Raw genomic sequence first — 20619 nt, 5'->3', positions numbered from 1 at the left:
CATCGAGTTTGCTAGTCAGAAGCTGGTTGGGAAGGTCGCAAATGGCGACCATGTGACCCAGGGATGCTGCAACAGTCGTAAGTGTGAGCCAGCTGCCAAGTTCCTGAATTTTGATCATGTGACTGTGGGGACAATGCAACAGTCATAAGCGCAAGGACCAGTTGTAAGTCACTTTTTTCATGCCCTTGTAACTTCGAATGGTCACTGAATGAATGGTTGTAAATCAAGGACTACCTGTACCAGATTTGGGCCAGATGACCACCAGATGGCAGCAAATAAATATAGAAACCTTCTTTGCTGCCATCTAGTGGCTGGTGAAGGTTTTGCAGGTCAGGTCAGGTAGCTAGTACTCTAAAGGAGGTATGAATTTCTGTGAAGAAATTTACCTTGCCCAATAGGGTGCAGCTGGTGGCACAGAAGGACTCTTGAGCAAAGATATTGGTGGCCACAAGCAGTTGTTGGATTGCCAGGACCAGTGCTGAATCTAAAAACACTCCCAAGCTCAGAATCTCCTCCAACTTTCTCTGGAACAGGCTGTCCTTCCATCCTAGACTGGCATGCTTTCCGACAAATAGAGTCCACCTTATCTGAATTAAGCCTTACCCAATCCCTCTTTGCACCCCAATCATAGTACGCAACCATTAGGATCAGTGACGGCCATAAAAACAACTATATCATTTAAACCCAACTAAGCCATAAAGCCATTACAGCACCATTTAGCTGTCAGTAAAACCATGTAAATAACAGGAGTAAAATCAATAGGATCATAAAACATCTTTCGAAAACACATCTACCTCTTTATGCCTGCTGAAAAACATACCAAGTAGGAGTCACCTACATCCTGGGCAGAAGACAAATGGACATGCTGGATACCAATGAACAAGTCCTATTTCTTCCACTTGTCTTTTTGATCGACCTCACTATTGGGTTAGGAAAGAGTTTCCCAGAGAAGGCAGAATAATCTTGTTTTAAATTACCCTTGAGTCTAACTGAGCCTCTGTGTCTATTCATAAGTAAGCCCTGCTGAGTTCAGTGAGGCTTACTCTAAAGGAAATATAGACAGGATTATAGATATAGTTAGCAAGATGGGCAAGAAAGGCTGAAATACTTTACAGATTTAAAATCCTCACAGAACACAGTAAGAATTTACATGTAAGCAAACATATGCAGGATTAGATTTTTTTAGATAACAATCGAAGCGAGTATTTGTAGCTCAGGGTTGAACTGTGGAGTCCCTGGTGCTCTCTGAGCCGTGTTGTTTTCTTGCAGACGTTTCATTGCCAGACTAGGCAACATCTTCAGGGCGAAGAGGGAGTGGGCCTTGCTCTCAGTTTATAGACCATGCCTTGCCCTGCTTGTGTTGGTGGGGGTGTTGTTCTCTCCTTGGGAGTTATCTGATTGGGCTGTTGTTTGCTGCTTGGTTGATTGCCTGAGTTAGTAGTTCCTTGATTAGGGTGTATTGTGCTGTTTGATGGTTCATCTGGTGTTAATCCTAGTGTATATTATAGATAAATGTTAACAGTTCTGTGCTACTCTAGGGCCAGTGCGTTCATGCATTGGGTGGGTGGGGCTGTCGAAATCAGCAAGATGGCAGACAGGACATCATCAGGCATGCCTTATCCCTTTCAAAGGTGCAAAAAGGGCAGGGCTTGTATTGCAATGCCCTGTCCGCCATTGTGCTGTTTTTGACACACGCACCCACAGCCTGCAGATGTTGCTATCAGGGCAATTATACTACACATTATAAAGCAGGATTAGCTGACCTCTGGGGCTATGCAAGATATTGAATTCCATCTCCCAGGATCTGTCACCCCTGGTCATTCTTCCTTGAAGTGTCACACATTGTGGTTGAACAATATCTAAAGTGCTGCAGGTTGCTGGTCCTGTCTCAAAAGACCCTAAGCAAACTCAAGCAAACTGCTCACCACGAAGTCAAAGTGTTTTAGGATGCACACAGATTATGAGAACAACAGGCTTTCGCTACAGTTAACTCACCCAGAAACTGGTATTTTAAGTCACCTCTTCTTGGAACTGATACATAGCCTTATTTTCTTCCATGAATTAGTCTAATCCTCATTTAAAACCATCTGTGTTTCTGGCCATCACTGCATTGTGAGACCATGAACCCACAGGCTGACTCTGCCTTGTATGAAGAATTACTTTGTTTTGTTCATCTGAATCTGTTTTGTCCATCTGAATTCAGCTTCATTGGATGTCCCTTTGGGGTTCTAACATTAGAGGTGCCGGGGTGGGGGTATCTTCTCTTTATACAAATTATATTCCTTTGGATCCCTGGAATGGACCTGTCTGACAATGCCTGTGTTTCTGGAGTACAAGTCTGCTGCATTCATGCAGGACACATGTCCCATATACACCAGTATACATTTTGTGAAATGGACCTTAGGTGCGATCATTTTAAGGATCAGAAGCAGTGGCCTCTGTCCTTTTTTTGGCCACTCCTCTGGACCCATTTCCAAAGAGAGAGCAGCATTGATTCTTACACACTCACCCTGCAACTTAAAGCATCATTTTTTTCCATCTTATTTATAACGCCACAAATCAGCTTGACCATCTGAGAAGCTGAACTGAAAGCAGATGAATTGCTACCCAAGAGAAATCCTTGCAGTGTCTCACTGAAGAGGGATTTTTGTGCACATGTCATGGCCTGTTTGTATCCTTCCCAGCAGGCCCACAACTAGGGTCTGTGTCACCCGGGGCAAACATGAATTCTGTGCCTGTTTTGGCACCGCCCCAGTGCTCATTTTGGCAACCCCCAGCGTGGTGCCCGGGCACATGCCCCCTTCCCCCTCCCCCCAGTTGCAGCCCTGTTCCCAGGAACATCTGCAGGAATCTCTGGGACGAGGCTGGTCTTTGATCTGATACAGCTGTACTTGTCTTATATTCTGATGACTTAAAAATACAAGTCTGAATAAACAGAATAATGAAAAAAAGGACAATTTTAGGCTATATATTGCCCTGGGATGATATAGAGGGGAAGACAGTACTGTACTGCCTCTGTCTCTCTCTGTATTATATATATCCTCACATGACAGTTATGAAGAGAGCCACGTTGTCTTTGTAGATATATTGAGTAAAGAGATCGGCACAGGCACCATGAGCTCTTTTAAAGAGTAAAGCAGTCAAGGCTTTCTATATTGAGATAAAGATTTAGGGTCACATGTCACACTAAGCCACAATGTGGTTTGCTTGCTTTTTGCTTAGCATGTTGTGTGAGGCCAGCTAATTATGGTTTGCCAGTCACGATTTATGGCTTAGCACAGTTGTGAGTGAGTCAACAAACTAGGGTTAAACAAACCACACCTTGGTGCAAAATGTGAACCCATTCAGCAAATCACAGTCCATCGGGTCTGAGAGCAGAAATGATATTCCCCCAGCAGAGTTTTGGATTAGCTGCAGCTTGACTGGCAACGATCATTGCCCTCTTTCTAATATTTTAAATTTCCTGACTAGGATCCTTGTGAGGTTTTGGTGAGGACCAGAGTGCAGGTGGGTTGGGCTGACAAGCCACCTTTGCATGGGCAAAACATCAAAGTCAGGGATGACATAAGAGCAAACAATTGTGAACCACTAAGCCAAGAAGAGCACATTGTGAGAGGAGGTTTTGCTTATTCATCAGGCTTTTGATCTTGGGGCAGATTGCAAACTAAAAATCACAGGAGAGTTTCCAAACCCATGTAGGCTGCAGGCTCACAAGGCAAACGGGTTTCCAATGAAAGCCATCAGGTGTGGTTCTAAGGGGAGCGCTGTCTTGACTGAGAGGTAATGAGAAGGGAAGGACCAGAAGCTGAAATCATGGCCAGATTCAGACTGATGCTAAAGAGCCTGAGTGGCCACTCAGATTAACAAGCTGGTCTAGCAACCAGAGTTTTTGTTAAGAGCGAGCCTGTGCCAATCGCTTGTGGAGTCAACTGACAAGCAGAGTGGGTGTGTGAGTCAGCTGATCCCTTTGAAGCTGGAAATGCAACCTTTTCCCTAGAAGGCCTTTCAGCCACCCCAGGCTTGTTGGGGCAGGAAGGAAGCTTTTGGCTCCAAACTTGCTCCAATACCTTATTCCAGAGCAGATCTTTGATCCCTCTAGTTTCCTATCATCTGACTGGCAGCAGTTGTCCAAACGCCTTTCAACTGCAGCTGGCAAGGACTGAACCTAGGTGCAAAACCCTGAGAGCTGGTCACCCCGTTCTCGTGCCTTCCCTCATGCGTCCTTGCTTGCTCAATGTAAGACGGGCAGAATTTGAGACCTGAGGCCCACCGCCCTGCCAAAAGGTGTGGGCTCCAGAGCTCTCCAACAATTGTTTCTGCACAGTTACCTTTAATGTGGGGCCAAGGAAATGGTTAAATACAGGAGGGTGTTATATTAACAGCATTTAACTGACTGAGTTTAAATGTAAAATTAAATCACATTTCATGTTTCTCCCAGCATGGTGCACTTTGTTCTGGAGACACAGACTTGCTGAAGGTCAATATGAGAGTCAAAGGTCAAGAGTGGCCCTTGGCCAGAAAACGAGTACACATTCCTGCTCTCCAGTAGAAACACTGCCAAGCAAACAAACAAAAAAAGTGTGTGCCCTATGGAATATAAGGAATCAATGTGTCTTTCTGTTGTGCCTAAGTTGGAGAGATGAGATAGCCCATCAGCTGTATGAGGTACACCAAAATAGTGCATCAATGAAGGGTGCGCTATTTAGGAGGACCCGTTTCTTAGATCCTTGAGTAATGGATCCAAATTACAGGAAGGCAGATTCCAAATGAATATTTCAAAAACCCATCTATCGTAGTAAGAGCAGTCATCACCCAGGGGGATGGTGAGCTCCATTTTGCTGGAGATGTTCAAGCGAAGGCTGGAAAGACAAGCATTGGGATCCTGTAATACGGATTTCTGCACCGAACATCAGTGCCCTACACAGTTCCATCCAACTCTGGGATTTAACCATTCTCACAGCAGCATCCATGCCCAAGGTTTATATTTGATTTACAGGACATAGGAGACCATATGAACATATGATCAAACTGCCTTGGGGTACCAGCATTTATCAATCCGGTCTGCTGGACCTCAACTTCTCTATCTCCTAGCCTGGAATATGGAGATGAAGTTTCTGTAGCAGATTGAGATGGCTGTTACACAATCACCATCATCTTCATCATCATCATTATCATCACTGTTGACATCAGGTCAACAACAACAACAATATTCAAATGGTTATATTAATAAATAACAACGTGATATTATTAATGATGTTACAGTAATCAGGCCAGCTCTTCTAGACCTTGGTAAGGTTCTGTGCACATAAAAATTAAGTGCCTCCTACAAGTTTGTTATTATCTGTCACAGTAGCATTCCACAGCTAGCTGTTCTGCCTTTGGTGAGCACAAGAAGTCCTCAAAGGGTTTTGAAGTAAATACGTATTCAGGCAAGAAAGAAAACATCAAATTTTAATGTGCATTTGAAAAGTGCTCCTTGTTTGAGCTTGAAAAGCATTTCTTGTCTGAGCTCTGATGTTTAATTTCCTGGGGTGAGTTAGGGTTCCACCCATTATGTTCCACTCTTTGGAAAAGGTATTAAAGAGTTTTGTACACTAAATATGTCCAAGAAAGTTGGCATATTAATTACACTGATATTTAAGGAGGTATCTGGGGAAAGGAAATGAGTCCCACCAACCGTTCTGAGAGGGGAAAAAATGGCTTTGCTTCTTCATTATCCGTTTTTGTCTTTTCTGGTGGGAAAAAACCTCCAGATTTTCACACAGAAGACCTTAGTTCCATGCATCATGTAAGAAGATTTAGTTACATAGTTGGAAGCATCTATTTAATTACATTTATATTCCATCTTGCTTGTGGCAACTTACAGGATCCTCCTGCACTACCCATTTTATCTTGACAACAATCCTGTGAGGTAGGTCCAGTTGACAGTCCTTGAACATGCAAGAAAGGCTCCAGTGAAAAGCTGCATGGTGGTACCATAGAAGGATGGGATTTGTACATTTCTTGGTGCAAGGAAATGAAGTATATTTATGTGTATTTGGCCCAATGCACAACATACTTTAAGATGTCTGGACTTCAACTCCCAGAATTCCTCAGGCTGGGGAATTCTGGGAGTTGAAGTCCAGACATCTTAAAGTTGCCAAGGTTGAGAAACACTGCTCTAGAGAAACATAACCACACTATGGAAATCCCCTCCCAAGGAAAAAAAACCCCATCTGCTCTTTTCTCTTGCAACTTCTGGAAGATCAGCCGAGCAGTTAAAATGGTGGTAAACATGGCAGCCCTTTTATAAATAGTACTTCTAGCTCACAAATTTTATTTTTATTTAATCCCCTCTGAATTGTTTGGTGTGGATGTGGATTCAGATATTGGATCAGGCCTGATTGGTATGCAAGTTGCCTGCCTCATCCACAATGCAGATTGTAAGATAGACAGATAGATAGATTTATTGTGAATATTTCAACAGCATGATGGAAAATATAGGGGGAAGACCAAGAGTTTGAAGTTAAGAGGCTGTCACTTTAACTATGTTTGAGAAGAAATGTTTGGGACACTTTTTAGAAGTTTATAACCTCCTTTCAGTTCATATGTTGGAAAACTAGGCCAATAATAAATTAAAAATGTACTGAGTAATGGGAAGCCATGGGCAGGACTACAGTTTTTGTCTGAAGTGAAGCATATTTGAGGATGCACATTCTCCTTTCACCCTAGCAACAGTGTTTCCATAGTAACCAGGTTTCCATGGCCACAGAGATGCACAGCTCTGTAGTTAAATGCTGCCTTTGCCTCATATGAGCAAAAGTTGCCCAGAGTTCTTTGCCTTGACCTCAAACAATGGACTTGACTCCTTAGGCAGAAGTTGGGCTTTGGGTTGACTTGTTCTGGGGCAAGTGTGCCTCCCTGGAGCACTGCTGAACCGTTGTTTTATCACCTCTCCATGCAGGTTCACTTGTGATGCAGTGAAATCATTGTTGGTAGATAGGAACCAGTGCATTTGCCTTAAATTGGCTGATTGGGTAAAGCTTCTGAAAGAAGTTGGATAGAACTAGAAGCCTGCTGAATTCGCAAGGGGTGGTTGAAGGGTGCTCCATGAGCTATCTTTTGGCCACAAAGAATGGCAGATCGGTATGGGTCTTCCTTTTTGCAAAAGACTTGCCTGAACATGCATAGCCCCAGAGTTCAGTGGCTGTTTGCAAGGCTGGTCCAAGTTGTTGCTGATGGCAGATCATTCGAACAGGACCATCAACCAGAGAGATCCAAGGGAGACTGTAACCCAACTTACAGTAGTTGTGTTCATGAGACACTGCTGACCCAGTTTGGTATTGTAGTGGATTCCACACCAGGCAGGTGATTAGACGTGATTTCCAAGTTCCCTAAATATGCTGGCACTGGTATCGGGCATTCGTTGGGTCTGGTTCTTGCAGTTATCCTTTAACATAAAAATGGGCAGATACCTTTGTTTTGTTTACAACAGTAAGTTAAGACTATTTGAAAAAAACTTATTTGTTTAGTTTCTGGCCTTGTATAATCAGGAAATTGCATTACCAATCTTAAGCAACTATCCATTAGATTTTTGCAGCATTATTCTGGGTGACACCAGAGCTGTTTCATTCTGAGTCAGTGAACAAGAATTTGCTTTTAGCACTGAAACAGTTTGCTCTCCAAACATGGGTGCTCTAAGCACCATCATGCTGATAGACCAAATTCAGCTTATTTTGCTTTCTCTCTGGCACAGGCTTCAACGTTATCCGTCTCCTGTTTGTGACAATGTTTGTGTGAATGCTAAGCTGATAACGGGTAAAGGTGTTATATTAGGAAATTTTCGTTATTTGGATTGCAGAATTTTGCCTACTTACCATCTGACTGAAATGAGTAGACCAGTGTTTCTCAACCTTGGCAACTTCAAGCTGTGTGCACTTCAACTCCCAGAATTCCCCAGTCAGCATGGCTGGGAGTTGCAGTCCACACAGCTTAAAGTTGCCAAGGTTGAGAAACACTGGAGTAGCAGAGACAGGATTGTACTGCTAAAGAGAATATTAATTACAAGTAGCTATAATTGTGTGCATTTAAAAAGAACTGTCCTTATATCATAGAAATTTAAACCACTCTTCCCAAACCTGACCCCTTCCAGATGTGCAACTATAACTCCCAGAATTCCTTTTGAGAGTGATTACTACAGCCTGGGAATTCGGGGATCCAACATATTTGATCCTCACCAGGTGTTCAATATTCTACGTCACCCCCACATTTTTAATTAATTAATCTCCCCCTCCCTTCTTTTTAATGAAAGTTGATGCTTTAAAAATCTGGAAACTGTTTAGGTTGGGTTTTTTTTTTTCTGTTTTTGCTAGTTTGATCGGTCCATCATGGCCTGTCACTTTTAATTCACTGATAAGGGACTCCTAAACCCCCAAGGGCAGTGGGCTGATCCCAGCCTGTCTCTGCCCCCATTGCACCTTAAGCTGGCAGCCCGGCCAAGGGGGTATCAAATGCTCCAACTTGGAAAAGTTGTGGCATGTTGTAATTACTAATGAGCAGCATCTGGGCAGCTGAGGAGACATTAGCACGTTCCCCATCCCTCTTTGATTCCGTTTTAATTCTACTGTGATGCGTGCTAACTTCATAAGTAAGGAAGCAGGTGTACAAATATGCAAGGGGGGGAGGCAGATTAAATTTCAAAGCCTCCTAGCCTGCCCTCAGAAGCAGCAGGCATGTTTTGCTACTCATCTGGCATTTTTATCATGCACATATGCTTTAGCCCAGCACCGTTGCCAGGAGTTAGGGATTTTCCCAGCATTTAATCTTTAAAAAGTAGCTTCAGAGCTCAACGTTGCACCCTTGAATCTGGAAGCTGGCCTCCTGACTTTAGGTGCACGGTGGGGCAGTAGACGGCAGCTATTTCATCCTGTGTCGGCATATTGGGACTCGGTGCTCTGTCTTTTCATATATCACTGATGAAAGCTGGTAAGGAAATGGAGAGTAGATCAAGGCAAAAAGCAGCAGGTGCAGCAGCTACGAATTGCTAGCGTGGTCACAGCCAGGTCTCCTGCAGTTGAACAGCAGCTGAACGTTGGTCTGCAGTTGTGTGCTAAAAGGCACTGGCTTTTCCCTGCCTGGCCCCTTCTAGATCGGCTGGACTGGGAATTCTGGGAGCCGAAGTCCAGTTCCTCTTTGAAGGGTACCTACAGTCAGCATCTTGGGCTGCAAGATATTCTAGGCTCATTCAGAGCACTCCCTTCTAGTTTTAATTATTTCTCTGGCATTTAAAAACAAGCTTCTGAGCTGATTCTTACTCAGATTAAACCCTGGGTTTTCCCTTTCCACGGAAGAATGTATGATAATGATAATGATAATTACAAGAGGAGAAATCTAGGAGCAAACCTGGAAGTGAGCCAGCAGCAGATTGTAATTTCCATGAGCAACTCCCCTTTCACACAGGATTAACCAGGAGAGAGGTGCACAGTAGCAGAAGTCTTGGTTAAGCTAACCGTCAATTTATATCCAAGCTTCTTGAAATGGGGACATCTCTGTGGTGATCACAGGAATGTAATACAGGTAGTCCTTGACTTATGACCATTTGTTTAGCAACTGTTCAAAGTTATGACCGTGCTGGGAAAAATGAGTTCTGACAGGTCCATGCACTTACGACTGTTGCAGCATCCCCATGGTCACGTGATCAAAATTCAGGCACTTGGCAACTGGCATGTATTTACAATGGTTGAAGCATCCCGGGTATCGTGGTTGCCATTTGCGATCTTCCCAGCCAGCTGCCAACAAGCAAAGTCAATGGGGGAAGCCGGATTCACTTAATGACCATGTGATTCACTTAACAACAGTGGCAAAATGGTCATAAAATCGGGCATGACTCACTTAACAGCCGCCGCACTTAGTGATGGGAGTTCCGGTCCCAACTATGGTCGTAAGTCAAGGACTACCTGTACTGTAATAGCATAAGAGCAGTCCTGATGGATTGCTCCTCACAGTGACCAGCCAGATGCCTCTGAGGTCCTCACAGGCAGAGATAGCGACCTCTCCCACCATTGTCGCTCTACAATTGATATTTTGTGGCTTAGTGACCACAACCCAGAAGTGACACTGGGTCTTCATGATGATGGGATTATTCTCCATGTATTTATACCCTTTCTGTTTTAAAGTCATCCACAGCAGCCATTCTCATAACTTGTGGTAGTGAATTCTACAGGTTAATTACCTGCAGTTGGAAGAAGTACTTCCCTCTGTCTGTTTTAAACCCCCTTGTAATCAGCTTCCTTGGGTGGCCCTGGTCTCAGCATCTGGAGTGAGGAAGACCTTTAAGAACTTCTCCTAGTCCACTGTCTCCACGCCATGCATGACTGTATGCACTTCAGTCATGTCCTCCTAAACCAAAGAGTCCCCAATATTTTAGCCTTTTCTCACAGGGAAGGTGTTTGAGCCTCCCAATCATTTTGGTTACCCTGTTGTGTCCTTTTTTTTTTAGCCCTATTATATATATTTTTCAACTGTGGCTCTCAGAACCACATACATACTCCAGAGGTAGAAATAACACTGCATACTGAGTTGCTATCTTGAGCTATCCACTGTGACCCAATATCTTTTTCTTGGTTAATTTCAGACTATTTCAGTGCCATCTCCTGACTTGGCCCGTTCACTTCTTACCCTAAGTTTTCGAACAACTTATACCTAGTCCTAACACTTACCCTTGAGTGACTCCACATCTTATTTCCCTCCGTTAGAAAAAAAAGTCCATTTATTCCTACTCATAGCTTTCTGTTTTTTATCCCCATTAGCGATCCGTAGAAGGCCAAATCCTGTTATCCCATAGTTGAGAAGCTTTCTCAGGAACTTTTGATGAGCAGATTTTCCAAAGGCTTTTTGGAAATCCAAGCATACTGTTAACACGGTCACTTCCATCCATGGGCCTGCCAACTCTCTCAAAAATCTCCAGGAGTTACCTTGGTGGACCCCATGCTGATTTCCTTCCAGCCAAGCTTGTTCCTCTGTGTGCTTAGTCATTTTTGCTTGGATTACTTGTTCTACCAATTTGTCTGGAACCTGCCTATAATTTCCTGGATCTCCTCTGGGTCCCTTTTTAGATCATACTGGCTACCTTCCAATCCTCTGGCACTGAGCCTGATTTGAGTGACAAATTACAGCAATTTCTCTTCTTTTTGAAGAAGTCTTGGATGGATGCCATCAGGACTCAGTGATCTGTTACAGCTGTGCTTCTCAACCTTGGCAACTTTAAGATGTTTGGGCTTCAATTCCCAGAATTCCCCAGTCAGCATGAGAAACACTGTGTTACAGCATCATCTCTCAAGATGTCCTAGAATATCTTCCGTTGTTACCTCAGTTTGCTTTAGTTATTCCAGTTTTCTCCCTGAGAAGTCAGTAAAAAAAATCAGGTACCTGTCCTATAGTATATCTTCCGTAGTAAAGACAGAGGCAAAGGATTTATCCACTTCCTCTTTCTCCGTATCCCTTTGTCAACTAATGGCCCAACAGCTTTCCTGGCTGGTTTTCTGTCTCGAGAATATTTTTAAAAATTTTTTATTGTTCTCTTCATGTTTTTAGCTATACATTCCTCAGATTCTTTTTTTTTTTTAATTCCTTACACGTTTTTTAAAATAAAAAATTGTGCTCCGTTTTGTTCTCCTCATTGGGACAGATTTCTGCTTCTGGAACACAAGCACCCACCACAAAAATATGGCCAGTTTTTGTATGGCTGTCTGGTAATCAGCAGTCAGTCAATCCATCAATAGCAGTTCTACCCTCGATCAAAAATCAGTTTTGTATAAGGCTGTTTCCAGGATAGAAAATAATGGATAAACAGTCAATCTTTTACTAATTTACTAATTTGCCATTGCACATGTCTGTCTGTCTGTCTGTCGATCATCTTTCTCTCTAATGCTTTGTTTTTATCTCCTACCTCCCTTGCTCTGAATTGAAAGCTGGGAATTAGAGGACTCTTCCCAGAAGAAGGTTGGAGAATTCCAGTTGTTCCTAAATTCTCTGGCACCATTGCTAGAGAAAGTATTGGTATCTTGCTGGAGAAATGTGTATCAGGGCCTGTGACGCTAAACTAAGCAAAGCAGGGCATGGAGAGAGACCCAAACTTAGACGGGAGACGAAGGCCTTCTCCCAAGCTGAATTTTCATATGAATTAATGTTAGGCTGAAGAAAAGGGCTATGATAGTTGTGGATGTTTTCAGCAGACCTGTCCTGGCCCTGACCAGCTCAGCAACTTTCAAGAACAGAATTTTCATGGGAGTAATGCTGACCTATTTCTGCTAAGGATGGTTCTTCTGGTGTGATCCAGTGTGTAGGGCAGCCTTTCTCAGCCTTTTGACCCTGGAGGAACCCTTGAGATATTTTCCAGGCCTCAGGGAACCCCTGCACACTCAGGCTCAAATAGAGGCCAGAAGTTATAAAATTATTATATTTGTTTCATCGGTAGGCCTGTCTATATGCATTAATAGTGTTCTTAAACCAAAAATAAAGAATGAAACTTACCTCTTTAATGTGAAGTTGCCCAAATTTGAAATAATTTTTAAAATAAACCATGATCTCCCAGGGAACCCCTAACGACCTTTCGTGGAACCCTAGGGTGCCACGGAACCCTGGCTGAGAAACCCCTGGGGTAGGGTACAGTTTCACGTGTGGATAGTCATGCTTTCACATTCACACACAAGTGCGTTCATAGAACATTTGTCTGTTTAAGAAGTTTTTTTTAAAAAACACCTGGTAATGATTCGGCTTGGAACCAGAAGCGTGTGACCCTTGATACATTCATCTTTATCAGCCTTCTGATGAGAAAATGAGTTCCCTTCCTATTCAGTAGAAGAAAGTGAACCAGTTTCATTCTGAGAATTGAAACTTTCCCCAATGCAAAAGACAACACCCCCACCCCGCAAAAAAGCTGGGAACACTCCTGAGTGGAGAAAGAACTGCCAAACGATGGTTGAAACGGGCTTCAGGCAAAAGGCTTCCATGCATCAAAAATGGAGAGGAATAGCTTATGCCAGATTCATTTTTCATCACTGTCTGCACAATATATGATGTCACCTGATTGTACAATTGCAAGATGGATGGCTATATAAATCAGTTCAATAGGTAGACAGACAGACCGACAGAATGGAAGGCAACCACAGAGAAGGCAACCAGAAGAGGATGTAATGTCAGATAATATGATATAGAGGCTCATGTGAGGAAAAAGTCAGTAAGATATGGGGCCTGGTGTCCTCACCATAATTTCACATTCTTTGTTTCTGCTATTAGAAGACTGATTACTGCCTAACTAGGTTTTTCCTTATCCCCTTCTTGGCTCTCCTCTAATGTTATTTCCTGTCTCCTTCACTCAGAAAACTCAGTGGCTGCCAAATCGGGGGGCTGCTTCCCTGGATCCGCCTGGGTGAATTTGGAAGGAGGAGGCACAAAGCTGGTGAAAGACCTTCGTCCTGGTGACCGAGTGCTGGCAGCAGATGGGCACGGACAGCTGTTCTACAGCGAATTCCTAGCCTTCCTGGACCGAGAGGACCCGCCTGTTCACAAACTCTTCTATGTGATTGAGACCCGAAGACCCCAGGCCCGCCTCTTGCTCACCGCTGCCCACCTGCTGTTTGTGGCCCCGCCGCAGAACCATTCCCATGCCCAAGCCCAAGCCCAGCCTGTCTTTGCCAGCCGCGTGCAGCCTGGACAACAGGTCTACGTGCTGGGCCATGGGGGCCAGACGCTGTTACAAGCGGCAGTGCACAGCGTGTCCCTGCAGGAGGACGCCTCGGGGGCTTATGCCCCACTCACCGCTCAGGGCACTATTCTCATCAACCAGGTGCTGGCTTCCTGCTACGCTGTCATTGAGGAACACAGCTGGGCCCACTGGGCGTTTGCGCCTTTCCGCATTGCTCATGCGCTCCTGGCAATGCTGAATCCTGAGGGTCTCTCCTCTCCTCTCCTCTTTCCAGCTGCTGCATCTGAAGAGGGTTCCTCTTTGGCTGGCGTCCACTGGTACTCCCGCTTCCTCTACCACATTGGCCGCTGGATTTTGGATTCTGAGACGATGCACCCATTGGGCATGGCCAGCTGAGAGTGACAGCTGGTGAGCTCTACTTATACCCATCTGAAGATTAAAATAATACCAATGGGGCAGGGGGAACTAAGATGAAGAAGAAAGAAGGAAGGAAGGAAGGAAGGAAGGAAGGAAAGGAAGGAAGGAAGGAAGGAAAGAGACAGACAGACAGACAGACAGACAGACATTTAAACAATAATAGTAGGACAGTCCAAAGTAGACTTCAAGGAACAGGAAGAACCCAGGAAGTTTTTGTTTTAGTTTATAAATATAAATATAAATATATATATATTATATTTTTATTTGATTTATATTTTTTTGTCTGTTTCGTTGTCCTCATCTCCTGGATATTTATTTGTTTGGTATTTTGAAATAGATGTTTTAAGGAATATGAACCCAACTTCAAGAGCCTTAAATAGTTTCTTTGATAATTTATTATCATGTGAATTGTACACTCACAGGGAAAAGCAAATTATTTTGCGTGGCCTAGCAAAACTGCACAGAGTTCTATTTTTCTATGTATCATGTATGTCCAGACTTTTGGAAAGTGAAATGCCTCTCCTTCCCACTATCCATGGATTTGCTCAGGGGTGTCTGCAATGGGTAGTCAAAGCAAGTCAAGATGGCGGTCATGAGGGTGTGACCAAAGCTCCGCCTATTTTTAACGTGCATCACACTTGCACATGCGATGCACAAAAAGCCTAGATGGAGCTTTGATCACACCCTCATGGCTTCCATCTTGACTTTTTTGACCATACCCTGCAGACACCCCTGGATTTGATCTTTCCCAACAGCCAGTCTCTGAACAAAAGACACAACAAAGGGGGAGGGGGGAATCCATAAATTATATTTTTATACACAGAATTGTAAATTCATTTTTTTTTTGAGAGAGAGAGAGAGAGAGAGAGAGATCAATACTTAACAGTCACATTTCATTTTTTTTAAATAATGTAAGATATGAGAATATATTATTTTAATTTAAATAATATCAAATGTAATGTCATCTTCTATATTGTTTCTATTGCCTCTGAAATATTTTGTTTTGTATAAAAATAATAGCATGCTTTCATCCACATGCTTCAAACTCAAGACTGTTACTCACCTTTATTCAGTGGGGAGGTGGGAAGAAACCCTTATTTTTATCTTCAAAATCAAGAAGAAATTTATGAGAAAATATTTTTTAAAAAAGCGCACAGGTTGGCTATTAAGGTGAGAATGGAGAATAGTTTGTACAGGGAGGGAAAGGATGTTTTGCATTAATAAACTGACAAATAACTGCTGTCAATTTACTAAAATGTATTTTTGAATATTTTGTAATAGTTTTAATAGTTTTATAGAAATAAAATGTGCCATGCACAGTCTGGTTAGTATATAATAACAAAGCTTTTCTTCATGACATTTTTTTTTCTTTTTAAAAGGTGTTCAGATAGAAAATGTGAATATCTAATCTCAGATTTTGTTAAGTTTTGCTATATGGCCAAAGCTGTAAGGATGTTACATATTTAGAAAAATTAAAGCAAGATTTTTTAAAGAAAGCAGTAGGACAGTCATATTAGCTCATTACCTTTGTAATTTAATAAATGAAGCCTGAGGTTCTTGGGTTGTTAAACTGCTCTGATTTCCCTCTCAGGTAAGTCAGTGTCCATAAGGGTGGGTCAAAAAAGTCAAGATGGCGGCCACGACTGTGTAATCAAAGCCCCACCCATTTTTCCATGCATTGTGAGTATTATGCACATTAAAAAAGAGTACAGCTTCAATGGACATAGATGGATCTAAAGAATCTAAATACTTTGAAATTGTCTGAGAAGCAAGCAAATTTGCTTAATTCTCTTAATGATTGTTTGAATTGCTTTCCACTGATGCAATCAATGGTGAAGCTGGGAGGGATAATTTCCTCTACAGGTACAGGTAGTCCTCACTTAAAACCACAATTGGGTCCGGAATTTCAGTTGCTAAGCGAAGCGGTCATTAAGTAAATCCGACCCTTTTTTGCGGTAGTCATTAAGCAAAGCACCATGAGTGTTAAGCAAAACCTGTGGTCATTAAGTGAATCATGCAGTTCCCCATTGGTTTTGCTTGCCAGAAGCCAGCCGGGAAGGTCAAAAAAGGCAATCATGTGACCACAGGATGCTGTGACAGTCATAAATGTGGTTTCCAAGAGCCCAAATTGTGACCACATGACTGTGGGGACACTACAATGATCGTAAGTGTAAGGACTGTTTGCAAGTTGGTTTTTTCAGCACCGTCATAACTCTGAACCATCACTAAACAAATGGTTGTTAAGCGAGGACTACCTGTATTATGAAATAAGTGATAGTAGCAAGCTCAGGAACAGTTGAGGACTTTCCTATATATTCTACCTCAGTATTTCTCAACCTTGGCAACTTCAAGCTGTGTGGACTTCAACTCCCAGAATTCCCCAGCCAGCAGAATCAAACTTTCGATTCAGACAATTTCAAAGGATTTAGATCCTTTACTTCCTCAATTTTATTATTCAGGACCTTTATAAATAAATCCCCATGCTCCGAAACAATTCCTTCTGAAAACCAATGTGTAAATCTAAAAAGATCACAAGACATCCATTTGTTTAACATAATTTTGAAAAAACAAGCAGTGATTTATCTATGGTAATTTCACTCTATCATCTAACACTCATTACAGGGCCTTTTCTGTTTGACCGTGTGATATACAGTAAATACGATATGTTGGTTGGTTGGCAAAACATTGTAACAGTAGACATTTATTTGGAGTAGTGCTGATAATGAATTACAGGTGAGCCGACCAATGACTTTCTACAACTTGATGACATTATAGGTAGAATTTTCTCTTTGACTCTGAACATTGCTGTAGAACAGTGTCCCACAAGCATCCCTGATTGACCGTTCTGGAAACTGAAACCCAACAAAGAGAAGTTATCAAGTTTAAACTGTTAGCCCTTGGGATTATTTTACTCTTGCTGTGACAGAAGAAGACCTTGCACGTTAAATGCACATTAAAAAAGAGTGGAGCTTCAATGCCTCTGGATGTTACAGAAGAAGACCTTGAGGGGTTTTCTATTTCAGGTGTCCAGAGCCTGAGTCCTTGCAGATGGATGTCTCCTAGCGAGTGGTACCAGTCAAAAAGGCTTTGTGTGGCAATTACAGATTTCTCCCCCTCCCTCCATAGCGATGCTATCGTGTGGAAAATAAAAAAAAGTCAGAAAATATAAGAGGGTTATATATGGAATGCAATTTTCCCTGGATCCCTTGTACACATTTCAAGACCAATGCTGGGGTACACAACGGCCCTATTTAAATACCAGATGAGCTTGAGTACGAGAGGGGGTAAGTAAGAATGGCATTTGTGGCTGTACTTCAGACATCAAAAACCTTGGCCTGGCCTTAAGACCCAGAGCAGCTTTGCTCAAGACCTAAACTGACTTTCCCACCTAAGCAACTAGTTGGTTCTTCCTCACCAGACAAGATGATAAATGTGTCTTGAGTGGCTGGAATTTTCCTAAGCCACAATATTGCTAAGTCTACCTATGCTTGGGATTTCAATGGGATTGCCAAATTGCTCTCCATTCCTTTACCCCCCATGATTGGGGTCACCTTCCTTCTCTGCCAGTAATCACCTTCAGGGTCATGCATTTTCATTGCAGTTAACTTTTTTTTTTAATTCAATGCCTTCTAGCAATTTCCCCCAAGTTTACCTATTACAGAGCCTCTTTTATTTGCCCTGCATAGACTAGCATGCATGGCTTACACTGTATTTTGCAGAGATTCTGAACTACTGGCAGAAATCTATTAAATTGGGGCTAGAGAGCTATACAGGTAGCCCTTGACTTACGACCACAATTGGGAAGAGAATTTCCATTGTAAGTCATTGTGGTTGTAAGTCGATTCACCATGTGATCAGACCTGATTTTACAACCATTTTTACAACAGTCGTTAAGCAAATCCAGCTTCCCCAATGGGTGCTTTTTGCCAGGAAATGGCAAAAAAGTTGCAAAATGCAATCACGTGGCCATGGGACACTGCAACAGGTTGAAGATGCAGGCTAGTTGCCAAGCGCCCGAAATGCAATCATGTGACTGTGGGGCTGTGTGTGACATTTTGCGATACTTGGAAGTGCTTTACAGGCCATAAAGCACCCATTCTGAGGCCATCAAAACTTTGGACCATTGTTAAACGAATGGTCGTAAGTCAAGGACTACCTATAGTTGACCAGAGGCTATTGAACCACAACTCTCAGCAACCCAGGCCAGAATGGCCAATTGTGAGAGATGCTGGGAGCCACAGTGCTGCAGGATCTCAAGGATCACACGTTTTCCACCCCACCTCTTGTCACCAAGGTCATATCATTTGATATGAGATTATTGATTTCCTTCCTCCCATCCAACATCCTTACACCTAGCTAAATTAGTTGCTGGAAACTGCCATAACAAATGTTATGTTATGGGATATACCTACAATGTTCTACACCAGTTTGTTGATTTAATAAATGCATAGCTACTTAACTAGTTGACATAATACGTTAAAACCATGGTTTATAGCCATAATGGATATAATTCATTCACATACTTCACACAATATGAGAAGCTAAAGCAAACAAACCAAGCACATCATAGTCTCAAGGTGCTACATGGCTTTGTTAAAACAATGCAACTGGGGCTAAAATTCATACCAAGGACAGATGGGTTCATGGACACTCCACAATTCATCCTGAAGAGGAAGCCTAGCTAAGAATTATGAACAGAAGGCTAAGCACACTCTGTAGCTCTCTGCTCCTCTTCTTCCAGTATGTTTCAAGAATTTCAGGGCCGACAATCCACCTTCAAGAGGGGGAACTGCCTGGGGACTATTCTACGTTCAAAGTGATGGTCTTTGAGCCTAATAAAGCTCTTCCTTGTTCCCCTAGTGCTGAGTCAATATCATTAAGGCTGTAAAATCTCTGTGACTGGAATGTTGTTAATACATCTGCAGTTATAAACTCTGAGTTTAAACTATGTACATTTAGGGGCGTGTGTGCTGCGACCTATAGGAACCCTTGAGTGATTGATAACACCTTCCATAAGGTCCATACAGGCATCATAAAGTTCTCTCATTATCAGTCGTGCTAGTGGTAACATCTTCCCAGGTGCCATTTTCCAAACTTCTAAGGGCTAAGCAGGATATGTCAAATGGCATCTTGTTGATAAAAGTGGGTGTGGGTTATCCTGTGGAGTAGCCTCACCCAAGGTTGGCGAGGAATTTGAAGCCCCAGTCGGTATGGAGAGGATCCAGATGGGAAAAGGTGCTGTGGTGGCTGGACAAACCGGAGACGGTTCAACACTGAAAGATACCAGATTGTACTTTTGTCAACTTGAAGCAGCTCTTGCTTAAACTCCATGGATCTCTCTCAAGGCCACCTATTTGCAAATTCACTGGTGGAAGTCATTGGCATTCATGAGTTACTTGCAGTGAATGTCACCAGCCTCTGGGATCGCAACTCCACATTTCAGAGATGGATGGCATGTGCAGCTCCCATCTCCCACAGCCTCCCCTTTGTCCAGGGCATTTGGGGTGTCTGAATGATGGCCAGACTCATAAGTAGGGGCAGGCTGGCAAAGTGGGGTGCTGAACAGAAGCTCTTGGCTTGAGGAAACCTCTGGATGGGGACTAGCTTCACTGTCAGGCAGGGTGAAGCAGAAACCTCAGAGAAAGATGCAATAAAATCAGGAAATAGTGGGAAGGGTTCTCTCTGACACTTAAACTACTTTGCTGTTATCATGGATGGTGGGCGATAAAAAGTGTAAGAAACTAAGTGGAGTTCTGTTTGAATGCTATGAAGATCCATGAATTTTACAAGCAGGGCATAGGCTTCTTCTATTGTTAATGCCTGGCAAATAGCATTTACTTTTTGAGACATTATGTGGCCATCAAGATTAGTAACCACTGACTAGCTCGCCTCCATGAATTTGACCAGCCCTCTTTTGATGTGCATCACAGGTGCACTGAGGCCATCTCCTGTCCAACAGCAGAGAATTCCACAGTTTGTGTGGTGTAAATAAGCACTTATATGGTCCTGAATCTTATCTTCCTCTTTCTCATGTATATGGCTGCCCATCTCAAGTACATGACTCTGGGCTGCTAACAATTTGCATTTGCAATGCATCTTTGCATCTAGCATCAATGGCTGAACCTAATTTCAACCATACCTGTCTTTGTGTATGTGTTTGAGAGAGAATTACCTCTATCCCCTTTTCACAACATGGATGATGTTATGCATTTGTTTCATGGTCTCCCCTTACCATATAAAAGCCCCCAGCACTATTGTTTTCCTCTGTGGATGCTGTTCTAGCTTCCTAATCATTTGGATCCCCCTTTTGTGCAGCATTTCCAGCTGCAAGTGCTGCTCCATTGTCCAGAAGTCAATGGGTAGTCAGATAGTTTTTATCCACTGCGTAGGAGGGCTGACACCCCACCTTTGCTTCAGCCAGCATATGCTCTTCTACTGTTCTCTATAAGGTTCTAGCTGCTTTTGTTTGAATTTCATAACTGAAACTGCCTTGCAGTAAAGGCAGCTGATGTGCAGTT

At 42.8% G+C, this 20619-nt stretch overlaps 1 protein-coding gene across 1 annotated transcript in view; it reads left to right on the top strand.

Annotated features, from left to right (window-relative positions):
* SHH (sonic hedgehog signaling molecule) overlaps positions 1–14187 on the top strand; it is a 30988-nt gene extending 16801 nt beyond the window's left edge. Inside the window, exon 3 of the mRNA XM_063303379.1 lies at positions 13359–14187. Within this exon, the coding sequence (XP_063159449.1) occupies positions 13359–14080 (722 nt within the window). The 3' untranslated portion in view covers positions 14081–14187. The remainder of the gene's footprint in view (positions 1–13358) is intronic.
* The last annotated feature ends 6432 nt before the right edge of the window (positions 14188–20619 follow it).

Source organism: Candoia aspera, chromosome 4 (assembly GCF_035149785.1).
Source record: "Candoia aspera isolate rCanAsp1 chromosome 4, rCanAsp1.hap2, whole genome shotgun sequence".
NCBI classification, from domain to species: domain Eukaryota; kingdom Metazoa; phylum Chordata; class Lepidosauria; order Squamata; family Boidae; genus Candoia; species Candoia aspera.
This window is presented reverse-complemented; position numbering and strand designations above follow the sequence as displayed.